Raw genomic sequence first — 22,286 nt, forward strand, 5'->3', positions numbered from 1 at the left:
TTCGAAGGTGTAGTTCAATTTTGCTATCTAGGAGCCCTTATAAATAACAACTGTGACTATTAATAATAGAAAACAGGCAGGAACCCGGGCCTATTATGGTAATTCATAACTGTTTAAGACCCAAACGATTTCACAGATGATGAAGGTTAAAATTTATAGAACACTGGTCTGTCCTGTGGTCGCATACAGCTCAGAGATTTGGACATTAACAAAGAATGTTGAGAACTCTCTGAGACTGAGATGCTTCGAACGCAAGATTTTGTCTAGAATATTCGGCCCTGTTACAGATCATCAAGGCTGGAGGATGCACTCTAATAACGAACTATAAAACCTGATTGAAAAGGATAAGATGGCTGGGACATCTAAACATAATGCTGGAAACACAAATATCAATAAGAATGTTAAAGGGGAGACTATGTAATAGAAGGGGAAACAGTAGACCAAAAGTGAGGTGGATGGACAGTGTAACTTAAGACCTTGAGACTATGGGAGTGAGAGGCTGGACAAATATGATGGACAGCAGAGTAACATGGAAGGCCATTGTTAAAGAGGACAAAACCCACCCAGGATTGTAGCGGCAAACAAAGATGATGGATATAAAGACAATTGAGTAGACTAGCTGCCATACAACACACTATCCTTTTCTAATCTTATGTCACCCAGTTAGAATTGATTAAACTCTATGCCTCTTCATTTGCCTGTTATTTATTTGCATGTATTATTCATTAGAAAATATATTGTTTTCTACTGCTGAACACGTGGCAATGAAGCCATTTGTTCAACAGAAAATATAGAGTTTAGAATCTTATGTGTTTGGTTCATTATTATATTATAAACACTTGCATACTAAACCACTTTAGAGAAACTTATTTGAAGCACATTAGTATGAATGTAGTCCTTATACATTTTCCTTTTCTCATTAGAGCACTCAGTTCTTTATCCCTACTTCTTCTCACTGCTACCTTCTTATCCATGTCAGTCACCCCCTCTTCTTCTACTGGTACCCCTACTAATTCCACTTGCCAACTCGAAATTTGTAAGTAACACTATAAAAAAATTTTAATTTTCCTATTTTCGTTCTGAATTTAAATTCCCCTATTGTTACTCATCCAGGTACCCACCATATATTTAATTGGTTTAAAACTGGGGCATTTGTAATCGAAGTTTGTAATTGTTAACTGCAATTTACATTTGTATTTATTATTAGTATTACGCGAATTTACATTATATTTTGGAACATTGTTCTACTCCCATTAAGTTATTTAATATACATCTTGATTACAAAACTTTTAACACTATATCACTTCGGAAAACGTATTATATGTCTTTCTCGTTAATATAAAATTTAACACGAGAAAGACACATAATACGTTTTCTGAAGTTATTTAATGTTCATGAATGGAAGCATCAGCATCTTGGTTCCTTTGCTATGCAGACCAAATTAAGTAGGTACCGGTATGTATAAGAACATACAAACTCTTCGATGATAGACTCATAGCAAATAAATCCAACGCAACAGGTTCAATTTTAAAGAAAAATGAAATGGTTAATTTAAACTGAGAATCGAGAAGAAATTAGATGACAATGATAGTAGCCTTAAAATTAACAAACTACTGAACTTTAACCACCAGGAGCCTTAAAATTAACAAATTACTGAACTTTAACCACCAGGCATGGCTGGGTAGTAGTGGTTGTATTTGGAAGATAGATAGTTCAATCCGAGTGTAAGCTATTCTGACTTGGGTATTGCATGGTTTTACAAAGTCTCTTCAGAAGAATACCAGGATTGTACCTATTGCAAAAGGACCTTCTTCAGTTGGCCTGGATAGCTCGAGATTGTGGGTTCGATCCCAGCCCAGGTCGATAGCATTTAAGTGTGCTTAAATGCGACAGGCTCATGTTAGTAGATTTACTGACATGTAAAATAACTTCTGTGGGGAAAAATTCTGGCACACCGGTGATGCTGATATAACCTCGGCAGTTGCGAGAGTCGTTAAATGAACCTTATTTTCTTCACCTTCTTCAAAATCCTACAAATTTCAACATCACACATTTCATCCACCCATTTTTGCAACAGAATGCTGTCCAGGAAATATTGCAAATGCCTGACTGCTTTCCTGTGTTGAGAAGCAAAAGAGACTGTAACGCCATGGAGAAAATAGTGGCAACCACTGATAATTGGAGATGTTTTAAGAAGAAGAAAAGTGAAATAAACTTCTAATAAGAGAAACATCTATAGGCACAGCCATTACATCGATCACATAAAACGAATTAACACTGCAAGGGACATGACAATGCTTTGTTTCTTCACGATAGTCTTGATGGACAAACATTTGTTAACTCTGTAAAATCAATCTCTCTAATATTAATTCTTATGACTGCTAGAAAAATGACATTCATCCCTGCACTTTCTCCTCACTCCTCAGTGAAAAAGATGTAATAGCTTACCCAGTGGATACCATTCATCGGGATGACCAGCTTCTTTCCGGGCTGAATCTAGAGCATATTTTAAGGCAAACAAAACGCTGCAACTCATGCAGAGAGGCGGCTCGCCAGTTGCTGTAGGAGAGAGAACATACTCAAAGTTATATAATGTCACTATATCCTTCGTCAACATTTACAGACGCTCATGTTATTAGGCACAGACATATTCCAGTGAGTTAAAAGATTTCATTTCATGGAAAATGTAATAACTTCAACTTTTGTCTATTATTACAAAATTCCACTTCAAACTCTCCAGGGTAAAAATCAGATGTACGAAAATAATGTACTAACCACCGATACTATAATACATGAATAATATTATGATGTAATGAATACAAATACTATGAAAAAAACGTTCTCACCTTTAGAACGCAACACACCAAAGGGATTAGCAGCATTTCTTCTGAACTCAATACGGAAATCAATAGGAATATCTTTTGCGCCAAGGGGTTTGTAATTCTGAAAAAAGATAAATAAATATAACATTATTAAACAACTTCCAGAGAATAGACATTGGCTATGAAGACATGATATATTACACAAAGTCCAGGAACGTACTGTAATTCACTGGTCGACAAGGTTTTCTTCACAAGAAATCTGATTAGTGATTCTAGTGCAGTTTTTCATACTGAATTCAGATATGTAGTCAGAATTTTTCCATCAGGCACAGTTTTCTTGTGACAGCTACTTTTTAAAATCGGATTTTAGCGTTTTCTTTGACCTGTCATAGGAACCGTTACCTCGTATGTAGTGATTTTACCCAAGCTGTATTTAAGGAAATGATTTTTAATATTATGCTGAAGCACCATAAAACAATCCTGTGCAGGTTCATTCATGTTTGGACATGCTCAGACCTGTTCATCTGGCATTGTGATGTATCAGTATCGAGCTGGCCGTGAGTTTGTTCAGTAGTGAAATAGTTCCTTCCTTTCTTTTCGGAAGTGTATTGTGTATGTAGTGTTTTAGTGCTTAGTGTTGTTCATCATGCCAAGAAAGTGTGTAAATCATGTAGACAGTTTCTGCTATATTTGTGGTGAGCTGACCTTCAAGTCTCAGAGGCGACATTTGACCCCACTTGTAAAGAAGTGTTATCAACTTTACTTTGGCTGTCAGGCTGGTGATTTTGATAAGAGCTGGGCCCCAAATACATGCTGTGTTTCGTGTGTTAGATTGCTGACTGGATGGAAAAAGGGTACACATCGTATGCCATTTGCAATTCCTATGATTTGGAGGGAACCGAAGGATCATTTAAGTGATTGTTATTTCTGTTTGACAAGTATTACAGGAATCATATCTAAAATAAAACATACAGTTAAGTATCCTAATTTGAAATCTGCAATAAGACCTGTCTTACACAATGAACAGTTCCCTGTAGCAGTATATGCCGATACGACCTTAGGTAATAACTCTGATTCTGACCTAACTGAAACTGAAAATGCTTCAGATGAAAATAAAAATGATCCTACATTTGAAGCCAATACCTGTTCATCAGAACCATACTTTCCCAATCAGAAAGACCTTAATGACCTGATTCGGGAGTTAAATCTGTCTAAACAGCAAGCTGAAGGTTTAGCTTCCAGACTCAAAGGGTGGAATCTACTCCAAAAAGACGTAAGAATATGTAATTATCGTGGCCTCCATAGTGATTTCAAGGACTGCTTCTCTGAAGAAAATGGTATTGTGTTCTGTAATGATATTTGTTCAGTTATGGAAACTTTTGGGCTTCAACACCGGCCAGATGAGTGGCGACTATTCATAGATTCGTCTAAAGTTAGTTTGAAGGCTGTGCTGCTACATATTGGCAATGAACTTCCATCATGATGGAAAGAGACATATCAAAATATGAAAGTAATTCTAGAGAAAATACAATATGGAAAATATGAATGGTATATCTGTGGTGATTTAAAGGTCATTGCTTTATTGCTTGGTTTGCAACTTGGGTTCATCAAATTTTGCTGTTTTTTGTGCCTCTGGGACAGCAGAGATTGGAAGTCTCACTATGTTACAAAATCATGGCCTAAACGTGAATCTCATATCCCTGGCCAGAAAAATGTGTCATATGTCCCTTTAGTGAATCCTGAAAAAATATTGCTACCTCCATTGCATATTAAGTTAGGAGTAATGAAAAATTTTGTCAAAGCTATGGATAAACAGTCTGATGGATTCTTGTACTTGAAATCGAAATTCCCCAAAGTCAGTGATGCTAAACTGAAAGAAGGAATTTTTATAGGACCACAAATCCGGTCATTAATGGGTGATAATCATTTCGAAGGACTGTTAAATCCACTGGAGAAAGCAGCCTGGCAGTCTTTCAAAAGTTTATGTTTCAATTTTCTTGGAAACCATAAAGCAGAAAACTATCATGACATAGTGACTGATCTTCTGCATTCTTATAAAGCTAGGGGATGCAACATGTCTTTAAAAATTCACTTCTTGGACTCTCACTTGGACTTCTTCCCCAAAAATCTTGGAGCTGTCAGCGATGAGCACGGTGAGCATTTTCATCAGCAAATTTCTACTATGGAAAAGAGGTACCAAGGCAAGTGGAGTTCCAATATGCTGGCTGACTACTGTTGGACCAAGAAGAGAGACGTTCCAGATGCAAAATATGCCCGAAAATCACTATCTACCACTTGCTAGGTAAGTCAGAATGAGTAGTTATAATGTTGAGTTAGATAGCTAGTTTCAGATTTTTTTAGAATATTATAAAAATTCAAATGAATATCACAAAAAACTCCTGCCCGATGGGGAAAAACTGAAATTATATTTGAATTCAGCACGAAATATTCTTCTAGAAAATGTTATTTTACTTCTTGTGAAAGAAAAAAAGTTCATTTTTGTCGACATGGAAAAACGATAGTTTAATATAAAACTAAATGTACGATAAAAACAATGTTCCGATTGTTTGGTACAAAATGTACATTTATTTTATGATGTTCTTGTAATTCAAATTCAATTCAACTTCTATAAGAAATTTATATTTTACTTGCATTTATAGAGTAATTTCCACAAGTCTGTTTCATTTCTTCCTCTAAATAATGGACAACAAAACAACACTGCCTTTATAACTGATATAACATTAAAAATTCTAGTTTATGATGTACATTGACAAAAGATACAATTTAAATGAAGCAGAATTAATTCTTCATAATTTTTCACATTAAAAGTACTGTACTTTTTTTTTCTTCTGTATGGAGGAGGGCACAAAGGCTAGTTCCGCAGCCTTGAATGAGCTTACTATGCCTTACCACTGCTTCATTAGGAATGTTTAAGTACGAATGATCACTTTCTTTGTAAGTATTGTGACTCAGCTATGTGGAAAAAATCTGTCAATCATGTAGACTTAATGTTCCAGTGAAGTTCCACTAGAGTGTCCCTTCACCCACCCCACAAAATTATACTATGCCCATTCAGACTTATGCCACCTGTAAGCCTATCACAATACTGCATCATACTAACATCATTTTCATTTAGAATGATGAGGGAAACAGGAGAATCCCGAAAAAACTTTCAGGAACCTTGACTTTATCTACTACAAATATGATTCCGCCATCACTAGGATTCGAACTCGGATCCACAGTTAACGTAAGCCACTCCTCTACCAACTGAGGTACGAAGGTGGTTAAAAGTACACTTGATTTTGAAATAATTATATTTAAAAAAATGTAGTGCAGCAATTTAATTAAAAGCGATCTAAATTGATTAGAACAAGATATAAAAGAGAATTAATTTTCAGCTGCAGACACTATCCATAAAGTGATCGGTCATGTTCCAATTTATTATTAGAAACAAATGAAACTTGATATGGAAAATTTTTGACTCAAGGTAAGGTAAGAAACGTCCTTGCAATATTCTGCATTATTTTAATGCAAGAACTAAAATCCAATCAATTTCTCATTTTCTGTCATGTTCAAATTCATAACACATAAGACCATTTAGATATCACCATCAATGTTGTTATATCCTACACCACTGAACTGGATCAATGTCTTCGAGATGGCTTCACTTGTGTTTAACTTCAAGATGCTCTAACTTCGAAATCACAAATACTTACATGGAAATGTATTCCAATGTAGTACTGTATGAAGAAAGACCTAAGGAATGGTCAACATTCACAATTTTATATTTCGTGATCTAATAATAAGACAAATGGGAGTTGTCCTCAATGGTCTTTTGATTACTATGTAGAACGCTGGATCCAATGTTCGTGACGGTGATAGATAATCATAATCATCGTCATCATCATCATCATCATTTCACGGTTTAAGCCATCAAGACTAGTTCCAGTATCATAGGTTTTAGTCAAAAAGTTGTACCCATTTTTTTCTTGGTCTGCCAATATTTCTTATACCTGACAGTTTATAATTTAAAATTAATTTTGGAATGCAGGAATCATTCATTCTGTCGACATGTTCCTTCAAGTTGTTTCTATATTGTTTTATTTTGTCTGTTAACTTAAAGGTATTCAATTCATTTCGAATATCTTCACTTCTTTTTTTATCTAGTAAGTTATATCCAGCAATATTTCTTAAAAATTTCATTTCAGCTGTTTCAATCATTTGTTCTTTTGTTTTAGTTAAAGTCCAAAATTCACAGCCATATAATTGTATAGGAACTGCCATCACTTTATAAAACTTCAATTTAGTTTCTCTTCTCGTATTTTTTAGAGATTTCTTTATAGTACGGTACCACAAACATAGTTAAATTTATTAATTTTATTTAAAATGTCTTCATTTTTAAAATAAGAGATATTGCAACCAAGATAATTAATTAAAGCAACCGACTTGTTCAATGGTTTTTCCTTCTACGATGATTTTGGCTTTTATGGTATTTGAAACCATTGAAAGCTAATATTTTAGTTTTGTTTATAGATATTGTTAAGTTATATTGATGGACAGTATTATTTAATATATACCGGTACAGAGCTTTTTGTAATCCATCTTCTGAGCTAGATATGAGAACTTGATCATCTGCAAAAAGTGAAGTATCTAGATGTCTATTTCTAATTATAAAATGTGAATCTAATTTCGTCTGCCAATTGGATATAGCATCGTCAATATACCGGTGTATATATATATATATATATATATATATATATATATTCGTCGGCAATTTCTCGCCTATATTAAACTACAACAATGAATAAACTCTGGAGTTAAAAGTGTCGTCAAATGAAACAATATTACCACCGGTACTATAAATGGGATTGGAATATGATATATTTGGACTAATAATTATGGTTCTAAAGATTTTAGCAAATATAACCTTTTGCTTTAAGGAAGATAACTGTCTTAATATTTTTCATACTGGTACTTGCAAACAATCCGTTATATGTGATGAGACCAGCATCCTAACTGGAAAGTCAGGTTATTGGGAACTCGTAATTAAAATGGCCATAGAAATTAATATGCTTCCCAAACATTAAACCAGGCTACATGGAAACTAATTTCACTTGTTCTTAAAACACAGAGAGGGAAAATTTGACATATGTCCCAAAATAATAACTTATGTGTAACAACTTAATATATTTTACCATTATTTGATATGCACTTAGCTCAAACGTAACACCTTTAAATTCAATTTTTCTTATTTACCATCACTATAGTGTCCTAGCATTATATGCCGTATTGGTCTGTATGGCAGCTGAGTTACTGACTGCATCATGGGTTTCATTACGTTCTTCATATAACCAGTCTAGTATATACAGCCACGAAGCTTGAGATGATGAGGGTACTAGGAACAATAGACTGTGCCGGTACTATTTCGTGTTGCCTGTGATGAGGCGATAATAGCGATCCTAGTGGTTAGCAACTATCTATGGATGCATATTCCCTATGTATTGAGCTTCATGATTGTATATACTAGACTATGATGTAACTGCCTATTTTTGAGACTCATAATTGGATTTTTTTCACTGTGCCAATAAAATAATAATAATAATAATAATAATAATAATAATAATAATAATAATAATTTGTTTTATGAATCCCTAATAAATTATTTATACATCACATATTCATTATATATGAGGTCTCGCCTACCTCATTGAATATTACACGACTACTATGAAGTAGCCAATGTGTATTATCACCATTTAATATGAGAAAAATTCGTTCCGGCACCGGGAATCGAACCCGGGACCTCTCAGATCTATGTGCTGAGTGCTCTTTCCAACTGAGCTATGCCGGGACATGATCCACGGTGCCGGCCGAACTCCTCTCGTAATGTTTTACGGCCTTACTACCTGCACTTTAGACAATGTAAGTCATACATGCAGGAGTGCATATTTAAATGACTTTTATGGCCATATTCAACATCAGTTTGTGACAACTGCTAACAGTTAATACATCACAAGTAGTCGTGTAACATTCAATGAGGTAGGCGAGACCTCATATATAATGAATATGACATGTATTAACTGTTAGCAGTTGTCACAAACTGATGTTGAATATGGCCATAAAAGGCATTTAAATATGCGCTCCTGCATGTTGATTTACATTGTCTAAAGTGCAGGTAGTAAGGCCGTAAAACATTACGAGAGGAGTTCGGCCGGCACCGTGGATCGTGTCCCGGCATAGCTCAGTTGGAAAGAGCACTCAGCGCATAGAGCTGAAAGGTCCTGGGTTCGATTCCCGGTGCTGGAACAGATTTTTTCTGGTATTAAATGGTGATAAATTATTTATAGTTCTCCTTTGCATATGTTCATGTAATTAAGGTGTTTCAGTTGTCTTCAGCAATTGGTTTATGCTCCTCTGGTCATAATATGGTAATACCAGTACTTATCTACCCTAATGATGAAACCTGTATGTAGCTCCGAAATTTTTGAAATGTTAAAATCCAAAACACAATGGAATACTGAAAGTCTATTTTTAATCTGTTGACTGTTCCTCATAATAATCGTAGTAAGGTGGTATGTGTCTCATTTACGTATCAAGTGGTTTCTGTTTGATTAATCATCTTATATCTATGTATTTATTTTATTTTTTTTTATTTATTTATTTATTATTTTTTTTTGGAAAATAGCGTTCAAGAACAACAATGTAGAATATATGACATAATACTGATTAGATTATGAAAAGGAACAAACAGTTCATGATCACTCATTACTGAGAAACTGTGGCTCATTTCCTCCAGTCATACAGAGCAGATTGTGGAAAAATGTGAAAGAATGTTAATAACACATACTATTGCTTGTCTAATGCGACATGCAGGATATGTTTCTGCATAGTACAGCAACAACTCTGGGACAACAGTGACTCTTACCCAGGACAAGGCGCATGTTGCAATACTATGATGCATTGTACTCCATCATGACGCCAATGTCTCTGAAAAAAACTTGCATTCAAAATAGCAAATGTATTAAATCTACAAGTCCAGTGCTGTGTCATCGTGGTCTAAGGCTTCATATATAAACTCGAGTACTGAATGCACGCTGGTTCAAGTCCTCATGGGAAGGAATTTTCTCATGAAATTTCGGCCAATGTATGGGACTGGTGCTCACCCAGTATTGTGATCGATTTGAAGAGCTATAATAGGTAGCAAAATCCGGTTAAACCAATAACATGGCTGGGGGATCACCGTGCTAACCACATAATACGTCCATTCTAACTGGATAATCGTTCTCCTCTGTTGAGGGATGTGGATGTGAGGTTAGCAGCCAGCTGGTCGGCCTCAGCCCCTCATGGGCTGTCTGCCACGGATACTACAAGATGAGCAATGAGTAATGGTTTATATGCCTGCTGGCTTTCGGCACATGCGCACTCAATTTTATTGCACTCTGAAAAAAGTAAATTTTCTTTTGCTGTGCTGGTTTGTACAATATATTGCTTTCAATACATGCTCAGTTTATGAACTTCTAAGTTATCATCTTTGATGTCATGAAAGTGATTTCAGAAAGCACGGAGGCCTTCATTCGTAGTATTTTCAGTAATAATTAGACTGAAATTTAATATAAAGTACATTAAACTTTTGAAATAACATGGTTCCATTTCATTTTTGGTAATACTGCGAGTTATGGAACAAGTTATTCTGACTTTAAGTTTATTTATTTTTTTAATTTTATTGGGTTATTTTACGACGCTGTATCAACATCTAGGTTATTTAGCGTCTGAATGATATGAAGGTGATAATGCCGGTGAAATGAGTCCGGGGTCCAGCACCGAAAGTTACCCAGCATTTGCTCGTATTGGGTTGAGGGAAAACCCCGGAAAAAACCTCAACCAGGTAACTTGCCCCGACCGGGATTCGAACCTGGGCCACCTGGTTTCGCGGCCAGACGCGCTGACCGTTACTCCACAGGTGTGGACTTCTGACTTTAAGTCTTGATCTCTTTATCGTGGTTTGTGCTCTTTAAACGACGTTATTGAGTAGGATATTTTTATATGAATAGCTCAGTTCTGCTAAAATGTTATATTTCCTGTTAATCTATGTAAATTTTTCCAATTAAACTATTAAATATGTCCAATTCATATTCTCACTGCACGATCTTCATATGCACTGGAATATTAACACACTACATGTTTGTCTTTAAGTAGTTACTTAACAACGCTCTAAAGCCTTGGAATCAGTAATATAAGATATTATTTTGGCGAGATGAGACCAAGGATTTGACACGAGAATACCTGATACTCGTTTCACGATTGAAAAAGTCCCTGGAAAATTCTAACCAGATAATCAGTTCAAGCAGGATTCGAATTCATGGCAGAGTGCACATTCAGATCACGAGTACCTACTGCTTGCTATCTCATGGCTATGTCAGTGGCCTATTTGATATTAAAATTTAACACACTCTAAGTACTATTTTTAAATTAACAGTAATATAATTTGCGTATGCACTGATTTATCATAATCATTGCAACTGAGAAGAACTATTGGATCAGCCCTTTAAATTACAAATGAAATGAAGGAATAGTTAATGGAATCAAGATAATTCCTATAGCTGAATGTCTCCGTGATTACAGACAAAATTGGTTACAACAAGTCAATAGAATGCAACGTTTTAGGATACCAAAACAGAAGTTCCAGTACATCCCCATAGGAAGATCTGTTAAACAATTATTCCAAAGATAGCAGATAGCAGGAGACCGTAACAGGCCACTAGGCCTATTACTTGACAGGCAGATAATAATAATAATAATAATAATAATAATAATAATAATAATAATAATAATAATAATAATAATAACGATAATGATGATGATGATAATAATAATAATAATAATAATAATAATATGGCAGCAGGCCGGAACATTCTGGCCGTATCGGAGAGTCGCGTCTGGGGAGAAAGGAGGGATGCGGAGAGAGGAGATGCGAGCTTCGGCAGGTGCTGGGCCGTAGTGCAGAGAGAGGGGGAAGGAAACAGACTGCGGCGGAAGTAAAGAAATGTCTGGAGACCGATTGTTGTAGAAACTTTGGGACGCAGTACATTCGAGAACGTGTAATCTCATAAATAAAAAGGGCGAGAGAGCCGCAGGTCAGTTTAGTTTAGATAGTCAGCTGCGAGAAAGCTAGTTAGCGGAGACGTATTCAGTGTGGATCTGAGTTCGAGGTGCAGTGAACTTGAGTGGGTAACTGTGGCAGTGTCCAGGCGAGTGCGGCGTATCCGGAAGTCTTGGGTTCGAAGTGCAGTGAACTGTATCTGGAAGTCTTCAGTTCGAAGTGCAGTAAATTGTATCTGGAAGGCTTGGGGTTCGACGTACCATGAACGTGAGTGAGTGAGCTAGAAGAACTAGCCAAGACGAACGAACTGTGAACTGAGAACTGACAGTTTTGTTTTGTACATAATGCTTTGTGAACATTAGTTGAGATTAGGAGTACATTGTTGTTCTTCTCAATAATCCACGTGAATAGTCATTGTCGTTCAGTGGAGTACATTGTGTTGCAGTGTTGGGTGGAATACTCATTGTTGACAGGTGTGTGGTTATTGTTGATATATGAAAATTACAATAATAATAATGATAATAATAATACTACATTATTATTATTATTATTATCGCAAAAAAAACACTACACATGGTATGCAATAAAAAGATTCACTATATTGAAAGACATTAATAGTTAAATTGGTTAGAAAATTACTCAAAAGCTTATGATTCCATATTACAGCTTATCCATACTTACCCATGTTCTGTTTGTTAAGAGATTTCCAGAGTTTGGCTCATACACGATATGTTCTGTGAGCCAGTATCCTAATCCCATCACAAACGCACCTTCAACTTGTCCAATGTCCACTTCTGGACTCATGCTTTTGCCAGCATCCTCTAAGATATCTACTCGAAGAATCTGAAGAAAATGCATACATTATGTTTCATGAAATCCCAGAGGCAGGAAATAAGAATGGCACTGAAATTTATAATGTGGTAAATTCTCCCATCATTTATAAAAATATATATGTGTTGTTCCCTGTAATTAAGCACAAACTGTGTCCATAGCCTCTCACTTAGAGTTTTTTTGGTGGTTTTCAATTTTATTTTTTCTGGAATTAAGTGCTGAAGAGGTTCAGTTTATTTGTAATCCTTAAAATGATAAAAATGTGTCAAATCTGTACAATGTTTGTTTTTTATCACTCCTTCATGTTGTTCCCACAGTCATCTTGTCCTCATAATGATATTTTCTTGGGAACATGATTTTGAATATTTATTTTCTAATATGATAACTGGATGAAGTATAGATTTTGTGATTGGAAAATGATACCGGTACTTAAATCATTTCTCATATGTTTAAATTATTAGTGTGAGGGAATATTATATGCATGTCCCCAACTTTATGATTACTCCATTAGATAAAAGAAATTCATAATATTGGCAACACATTGCAGAGTAGGATACTGGAAACAAACAGCTGAACTTGTTACTCATGTGAGCACATTTTAAGAACATAAAGACATGTTTGTTTCTCAACATATTAATACTGCAAAGTAAAAACTGGATATATTGCATCGAGTAATTTTTTATAGTCACTCCCTTACTATTGAGTTACTTATAAAGGTGATTTCAGAATATAGTAATAGTGTTTTTGTACTGAAATACTAGTATTGAAGTGAAAGCTGAGATTGTAGAATCTAGCCTCAAAATTCTCAATTTGTAAGGAATAATGTAGGCTGTTTTGTTAGACTTCATCACTCCTTCATACTGCCTCACTAGTGAGGGAGTGATTCCATTTGTGTGGAAGTGATGAATTCATGATAAGCACTCAATTTGAAGACTGTGATGTGGAGGTCAAAAGATGGGATACAGTAACAACAAAATGCATGATAAAATGCAAAGAAAAGATCATTCAAAAAGTAGAAAAACAAGAAATAACAATGACAATCGTAAACCTTTATAAGCTACTTCATCAATCAATGGATAAATTTATGTGTCATGTTGGAAATATAGTTCACCAATTTAATGCCATATCAAAATTAAAATCTACATTACGGTCAAATGAAGTTGTCCTACATATTGACTTCAGCGAAAATTTCAATTGTAAGTATGTTGAAGAAATCCAATCCTTCCATTTTGGAGGCTCAAAAAGATCAAGGTTTCGAACGAGATTACTCCGATACTCGTTTCAAAGTTGAAAAAATCCCTGGAAAATCCTAACCAGAAGCAGGATTCGAATTCATGTCAGAGTGCACATTCGGATCACGAGTACTGCTTGCTATCTCATGGCTATGCCATTGGCTGCTGTAGGCCAGGGTTTTGAAACATTCAATACAATTCCCTTGTCAGCTTAAAATACAAAAAGCACACAAAAGTTATTGCAATTTCCAATGATCTCTTAGTTGTAACCAAAAGCAGAAACATTTTGAAAACTGAAAACTTTGCCAACATAGAATTGCAGAAGATCGCAACCTGGGTCAGGAACAATAAAATTAAATTGAATGACCAGAAATTGAAAGTTTTGCTAATAACACGAAAGAAACGCAAAGATAAAGAAAACATACAGTTAGCATATCTCAACAATAAAGAACTTCAACAGGTGGAGAAAATGCAATACCTTAGAATAATTATAGACAAAGTTTCAATTTCAATGATCATATTCAGCACATAGCTGACAAGTGTACAAAGCTGATCAATGGTCTATCCAAATCAGCAAAGCTCGACTGGAGATTGAAACATGAATCCTCCTAACAATGTATAAAGATGCAATATTGCCCCTAATATATGCAGCACCCAAATGGATAGAGCCACTCCAGAGAAAGTACAACAGATGGAAACTAATAAGGGTTCAAATAATAATAAATATAAAAATCACAAAAGCATTCCGAACCACATCTACTGAAGTTACTATGTATCCTGACAGGCCAAACACTTATAATCATCAAGTTAGGGGAGAAAAGCCAAGGAGTTGGACACCGTCCTGGAACTGAAGAAGTGGCCTCATCCAATGGATATCCTACAATAGAAGAAGAAGAGGAAGAAGAAGAAGAAGAAGAAGAGACCAATAGAAAGTATTCTATGGAAATTTACACGGATGGAAGCAGATTCAACGATGGTGTTGACTCAGAGATAGTTGTAAAATGCTCAATGGTGAACTGACACATCAGCTGCGATACAAAATGGATGAGAGGCGTTCAAACAATCCAGCTGAACAGCTCACAATCCTGAAGGCACTCGAAAAAATTGAAGACCTTCAACTAAGCAAAGGCATCACAAAAACTGCTGCTATATACATGGACAGTAAAATCACACTGAATTCTCTTGAGAACATTAGAAATCTTAACCAGCTGATAGAAGATATACAACAAAAGCTGACATCTCTCACAAATCAAAATTGGTCTATAGCATGTAACTGGGTCAAAGCTCATGTGGGAATTCATGGAAATGAACTCGTTGATTGTCTTGCAAAGCAGGCTGTTGCAAGTGGAGGACTAGTTTGGTACAGCAAGATTCCAAAAAAGCAGTATAATGAACACGTCGAGAGAGGAGAGCGAGGTGAAATGGCAAAATACAGATAAAGGAACAGAAATTAAGAAATACTTCCCCAACGTTTCCCAAAGATTAAAGCTGAAACTGCCTCTCTCTGCAAGTTTGACACAACTCTGCTGACAGGACATGGAAGATTCTTGCATATGTAACACTGTAAAGAACGTATTAAGCTGAAGCATAAGACAGAATAGGGAGATAGTCCATAAAAATGAACTCATAATTACATATACCAGTACTAAAGAGTACTGTACTGTAAATTCATAAAATCAATTAAATTTGAAAATAATATACCTTAGACATAAGAGAAAAGTACATACTGTAACTCAGTGGTAGGTACTGTAATAATTTCTAAGGTACTTTAAGAGTAGATTAGTTTAAAATTTAGTAAGTAAATATGTAAATAAAATACCAATAATTGTATATATTAACTGTTACAAAATGGATAAATATTAGACTATATGATTGAAGATAATTAATATAACAAAAATTTTGTAAATATTTAGTATTATTTCTAATAATTTACACATTAGACTTACATACATTGTAGAGGAAACTAATGATAATAATTGTTAAAATAATTTATGTACAATATGTAAACCAAAACATGTACTGTTACACTTTGTAATGGAACATGTTGATATTATAATAAATATGGAATAACACACACATGCACACGCCCGAGTATATGATGATACCACTTCAAAACTTTAAATCTGTAGTGATATGAAAGAACCTGTAGTGACTGCATCAACAATACAATATAATGCATTGCAACCTCTAGCTGAGTATATAGTTGCCATCTTTTCTTTAACAGATGACAGTGAATAAGGTTTTACAATATACAGAGCATTCACAAAGTACCCAAAGTCTGAAAATTGATTACTAATATGCAATGTTTTTCTTCTGAAGGAAAAGGTGGTGGAACGCTGTGTAGAATACATAATGTATGGAGAGATGATTACTATCCATTACAAGGGAAATTTGTCGTTTTTAAATTTCTTTTCGTTCAGTTTTAAGATTTTCCCATGCCTAAGTGAAGTTCAAGGAAAAGCTACATTAAAAACATAATTATTAACAAATTTCTCGGTTGTTATGAAAAATAAAACAAAAAGGTGCCTGAACGCCATTTCAGCATGTTCTGCCAGAAAAAAAAAATGCTAATATATATGTGGATTTTCAAAGACACGTTTGGCAAATAAAGAACAGTACTGATATGTAAAAATGCATATGTTATGTTACACAAGCATAAACTTTTCAGAATTATTAAAGTAATCCACATAAACACAAGTCTTCTACATGACCAAAGAAACCTTACACAAAACTGTGCTTCAGCTACAAATCTCATCAGAAATGTTGGGAGAAGTGTCAATAAATATTCTGATATTCCAGCACCAAATAAAAATACTTTCTATCAGTTGATATGCTAATTTTGTGATATTTCTGTTAACGAAATACAAATTTCTTTTTTATTGTTCCAACATAGGCTATTAAAATCTTAGTAGGGTTTGTCACAGAAAATATGTCAGTGCATAAAGCTATGAAACCTTTGAAGTTATGTGGATACTGAGTAAAGGCGGTACAAAACTGAAACCATCAGACACACTAGCACACATCAATTACATTAATTACTGCTGGCAGTTTCACATTCAAGTTCGCAACAATTCAGCCATTCTCGATACGACATTTTTCACATGAGGGATTTTACATTTACATATATAAACATGAACTCTCAGAATTCAAGGTATCAGCTACAGGAAATCCTCATGCCTTTACAAGATAAGCTACGTTGTGAGAAAATTCACATTTGGTATGCTGTGCCAGCTTATCTATTCAGCTGCAGCATTCAATTCTGATGTCGGCCTCGGCCTTCTGTGCTCGAGGTTGCGGGTTCGATCCCGGCCCAGGTCGATGGCATTTAAGTGTGTTCAAATGCGACAGGCTCATGTCAATAGATTTACTGGCATGTAAAAGAACTTCTATGGGACAAAATTCTGGCACACCAGCGATGCTGATATAACCTCTGCAGTTGCGAGCGTCGTTAAATAAACTATATATAAGTTATATATATATATATATATATATTTTAATTCTGATGGAGTCTGCATGAACAGAAAAGCCTCTCCACCTCCCTGTTGATATTCTGTAGCCTCCTCAGATCGGTGGAACCTGTTTGCAATTCACGTACTATGTCTTACTGCATCCTATATTGATCTGAAAATAGTGGCACCATAGATAGCGCGATTCACTATGGCACCTTCTGTCTAAAGGAGCTACATTCCCTGGTCTGCCATAGTCCGCTGTTAAAGCCTCTATGCCTCCCTGGGATCTGTGCAGCTTCCCCAGAGAGAGGATATCTGTCGGCAAATCATAGTACCATGTCTGCCAGATCTGTTGGTCGACCTGAAACTATTGAAGATGATAGATGAAAATGAAATTAATGAAGACGAAATGAGTCCGAAAGCCGAAAGTTACCCAGCAATTCTGCTTCAAGTGGTTGAGGGGGAAAATCTCGGACAAAACCCCAACCAGGTAACTTGTCGCAACCAGGATTTGAACCCGGGTCTGCTCATTTCACGGACAGGCATGCTAATCATTACTCCACAGTGGCTGACATATGCATATATTACAAAAATATAAACTCACCTGGTGTCGCCCAGTCAGTAGTTCAACCTCTACTTCACAGACTGTCACCCCATAAATATCGTAAGTTTTCACATCATCATTATAAGGGTACCTGAAAAAAATATTTGATTTAATACCCAGTAAAATTAACATCTACGTTTGGTAAATATTAATTGAACTATATCTACTTAACTCATACAATTTATAATGAAGTTCTGTATCTTAATTTCGTAATTATCGAGAAAGTTCTCTGTCTCTAATGCAGAAAATGGAAGTTCACCTTCACTTTTTGGTGTATACCGTGTGTTTGTTTAGTCAACAGTTCGAAGACTTCTTAAGTGACACCAATAAGACATCACTCATGAGGCAACTAAGTCAGGCGATAATGAGATAGGTTGGCCAGTTCCTTTTCCTCTCCACTACATACATGACTGGTAACATATTCACAAATCAGACTTGAGACATATGCAACAAAACATCTTCCTATGATGCACATCGCACACCGGCAAGAAAAATGTCACAACTAAAAAAATTCACGAATTTGAGTTAATTCCCTATTCAATACAACAAATTTTTTTCTCTACAAGTCTGGAATAGTGACACCTCTGTAGTTACAAAATTGGCAGCTAAGCAGCCAATTTGATTCCCATCAACCTAGAACAGTGTCACTTTAGAGCTGGTACAGTGAGATTATGTGCTGTTTTGCTGGAATACTGACACTTTTCGAGTTGTGACAGTCTTCATGATTGAAGGGAATGAAATAATACGTTTCTGGTTGTCTAATTTGTAGTTAGGTCATTATCCTTGTTTTGCAGGCATAGGTATTTGTGTTTTATAGTGTTTTATTTTGAGTTGTGTCACTATTGTCCTGATTACTGAAGGCAAAAATTTGGTTTATTCATTTTTGCAAATTAAAAAAATGGATAAAAGAAGTAATTATGACAAGTTTCCTACAATAATGTTCCAGTATGTTAGAATAATAAGGTCAGCAAAGAAAACATGAACTCCTTTTAAAGTAACAGAGTTATCCCACAGAGATTTTGTTGACTGAAAAAATGTTACGCAACAACTGGGATCCAATTTCACAAAAGTTGTACAAGAAGTGGAAGAAAAAACCTCAAAAAAAAAAAAAAAAAGACAAAAATGGAAAGATAACAGAAAATGGACAAGACAGCACCCAATAAAAGAAAGTGTTGAAGGTGAAGAAGAGGACGTAGACAAAACTATGCAAGCCAAAGAGAACACTGCATATAAAAAAAAAGGAATGCCACTATTAAAATTGGTGATACGAAAGTACTGAAGGATTTTAAGAGTAATTTTTTTATAAACTTCATACAAGCAGGAGGAGTTCATGGGAATTAAAGTGGACAATGTAAAGCTAAGACATGGAGAAAAGAAGAAAACACTAATTGAAGTGAAGATTATCTGTCCTCCGGCATACAAAAGTAAAATTCCTGTCACTCAAAGAAAGAAGTCAGATATCCTTGATCTTATCAGAGGCAACTATATTCCTAAGTTTTATGGACCTTTTTAGGATTCGATTTTGAATTAATTTACCTGTAGATCTACCAGCTTTTGTTCAGTAAATTTTTATAAAATCATCTAAATTTTTGTAACAATGTTTGATGTTGTAAAAACACTTTTGTACTTTTGCTTCCAATAAACAACTCAATAAGATGTGTTCATTAATGGCCTTGTAATCATTTATCATACATTATACCAAATTATTAGAATTGTTGATACAAAGACACACCTAAAAAAATGTTCATGTTCTATTCGGCAAAAATAACACAACTCAAAGTACATGTTTACTCTTACTTACCAATGGCTTTTAAGGAACCCGAAGGTTCATTGCCGCTCTCACATAAGCCCACCATTGGTCCCTATCCTGTGCAAGATTAATCCAGTCTCTATCATCATATCCCACCTTCCTCAAATCCATTTTAATATTATCCTCCCATCTACGTTTCGGCCTCCCCAAAAGTCTTTTTCCCTCCAGTCTCCCAACTAACACTCTATATGCATTTCTGGATTCGCCCATACGTGCTACATGCCCTGCCCATCTCAAACGTCTGGATTTAATGTTCCTAATTATGTCAGGTGAAGAATACAACGCTTGCAGTTCTGTGTTGTGTAACTTTCTTCATTCTCCTGTAACTTCATTCCTCTTATGTTTACATGTTTATTCTAGCCTTGGAAAAATATAAAAGTATTTAAAAATGTATAAAATAAGTAACTCAATTCCTAACTAATAAAGGTACATGTTGTATTAACTGTCCTTTCCAAAATATTTGCACTTTGATTTCACAAAAAATGTGAAAGTTGGGTTTTTTGAGTTGTAACATTGTTCCTCCCAGGGTGCGATATCGTCAAGTGAAATGTACTGCCTGATAATAGATTTATCAATAACATATATAAAAATATGATTAATTATTATTCAGTCAATATGGCTTAAGCATTGCATTACATATGAAAGAAAAACATATGAGAAAAAATATTGATGTGTTACATCCTATCTAATCTTGATACAAACGTTCTCGCCCCTAATGGGGCATCTTCAGATACAAATATAAGTATCATCTAAAATCAATTACAATACAAGATTTATATTTGAAACTACCTTGACTAGAATAAAATATGACATAATGACAATATTATCTATACCAACATTAAATGTCCTGTCAAAATATTAAAAACAAATTTATTTTAAAACAATGTGAATGTGCTTGGCTATACAAAGTAGATTCCTTGTATGGTATCTCAAATGTATTGTGTTGTTGTCAATAAAATCATTAAAAATACTAAAACTACGCAAATTAAAATCTAATATTATCAAATGTGGAGTCATAAAAGCATATATAACTAATGTCGTGGAGCAATTGGAATTCTCGTAAAATGTTCAATGCCCTCGTATCTGAAAACAAACATATATCTGTGATAGGTGAAATAGAGATTATTTTGAAATGCCATGTGAAGGTATGAAATTACTTACAACATCATGCGAATCTAATCATCATACACGAGTTGTTGAACAGAAAGGATGTGTTTTGCCCGTAATCAGTCTAATGGAATAAACTGCAATCCGATGACAAGTTGTTTGTATTCATTTTAATCTGTAACATATGTTTTTATATTATAAAATGAAAGATTTGAAAAAGGGGTCAAAAGAATGTCTAAAAAATTTTACTTATGTACAGAGCAATAGAACTGACTGTGTGTAGCTGTAGGCTTGGGTGTTTTCTTACAACTGACCAAGTGTAACGTATTATGATGGTTCATGTATCCGCGGAGTAATCTGAATGGAATGAAAGAGGGAACTATGTTTTAAAGGGTGTACAAAGGATTGTGATTGTGAATTAGATTTTCATTGATTATAGTGCCTTGTTGTAATTTTTGTTTGGTAATATAAAACTCCTCCGCACTATTTATTATTTTAACATCAGAGCATGTATTTAAGATTTTGAAGGTGTCTTTTCTAAACCCTAATTCATGTCCCGTATCCATTAAGTGAATGGCATATTTAGATTTTCTACGATTGTTCTTAAAGTCTGACACATGTTCACTGTACCTAATTTTGAAATTCCTTCAGGTTTGACCTATATATTTATTTTTGCACATTATGCATTCCAAACTATAGATGCCATTATTAAGTAATTTATTATGTTTATGGATATCATTGGCTAAATATTTTTAAGTTTATTGTTGGGTTTATGGGCTATATTGATGTTTTCTTTTGCAAAAAAATTACTTAATCTACTAGAAATGTATTTATTATATGTGAGTGTTGCATATATTTTTTTGAGTTTTTTCTTTAATAGTAGTATGGGTTGTTAGTTTTGTTTGTTTTATTTGTCTCTGTTTTTTCTGACAAACAAAGAAACTAACAACCCATACTACTAGTAAAGAAAAAACCTACAAAATATATGCAACACTCACATATAATAAATACATTTCTAGTAGATTAAGATTTTTTGCAAAAGAGAACATCAATATAGCCCACAAACCCAACAATAAACTTAAAAATAATTTAGCCAATGATATCCATAAACATAATAAATTACTTAATAATGGCATCTATAGTTTGGAATGCATAACTTGCAAAAATAAATATATAGGTCAGGGAGCGTCAAGTGACTACACTCTCGGGCGTACATACAAACCCTCAAGCCCTGACGTACGTCTGCGGGCAAGAGTAGCTGCTTCCACAGTGGCGGAGCTAAGAACTTGTATGTGAACCAAATTTGTGATAAGAATATCAATTAATTTCAG

The 22,286-nt window shown here is 34.8% G+C and overlaps 1 protein-coding gene and 1 non-coding gene across 6 annotated transcripts in view; both read right to left on the bottom strand.

Annotated features, from left to right (window-relative positions):
* Positions 1-22,286, bottom strand: part of LOC138707859 (uncharacterized) — a 234,955-nt gene that overhangs the window by 11,089 nt on the left and 201,580 nt on the right. For all 5 annotated transcript variants that reach the window (XM_069837844.1, XM_069837848.1, XM_069837845.1 and 2 more), the window contains exons 23-26: positions 18,039-18,129; positions 12,604-12,765; positions 2,847-2,943; positions 2,449-2,559 (exon numbers count right to left, since the gene is read on the bottom strand). In XM_069837844.1, the coding sequence (XP_069693945.1) occupies positions 2,449-2,559; positions 2,847-2,943; positions 12,604-12,765; positions 18,039-18,129 (461 nt within the window). The remainder of the gene's footprint in view (positions 1-2,448; positions 2,560-2,846; positions 2,944-12,603; positions 12,766-18,038; positions 18,130-22,286) is intronic.
* On the bottom strand, positions 8,598-8,674 carry TRNAM-CAU (transfer RNA methionine (anticodon CAU)). The gene has a single exon. It is a non-coding gene; the product is annotated as a tRNA-Met (tRNA).

This window comes from Periplaneta americana, chromosome 10 (genome assembly GCF_040183065.1).
Source record: "Periplaneta americana isolate PAMFEO1 chromosome 10, P.americana_PAMFEO1_priV1, whole genome shotgun sequence".
In the NCBI taxonomy this organism is placed as follows: domain Eukaryota; kingdom Metazoa; phylum Arthropoda; class Insecta; order Blattodea; family Blattidae; genus Periplaneta; species Periplaneta americana.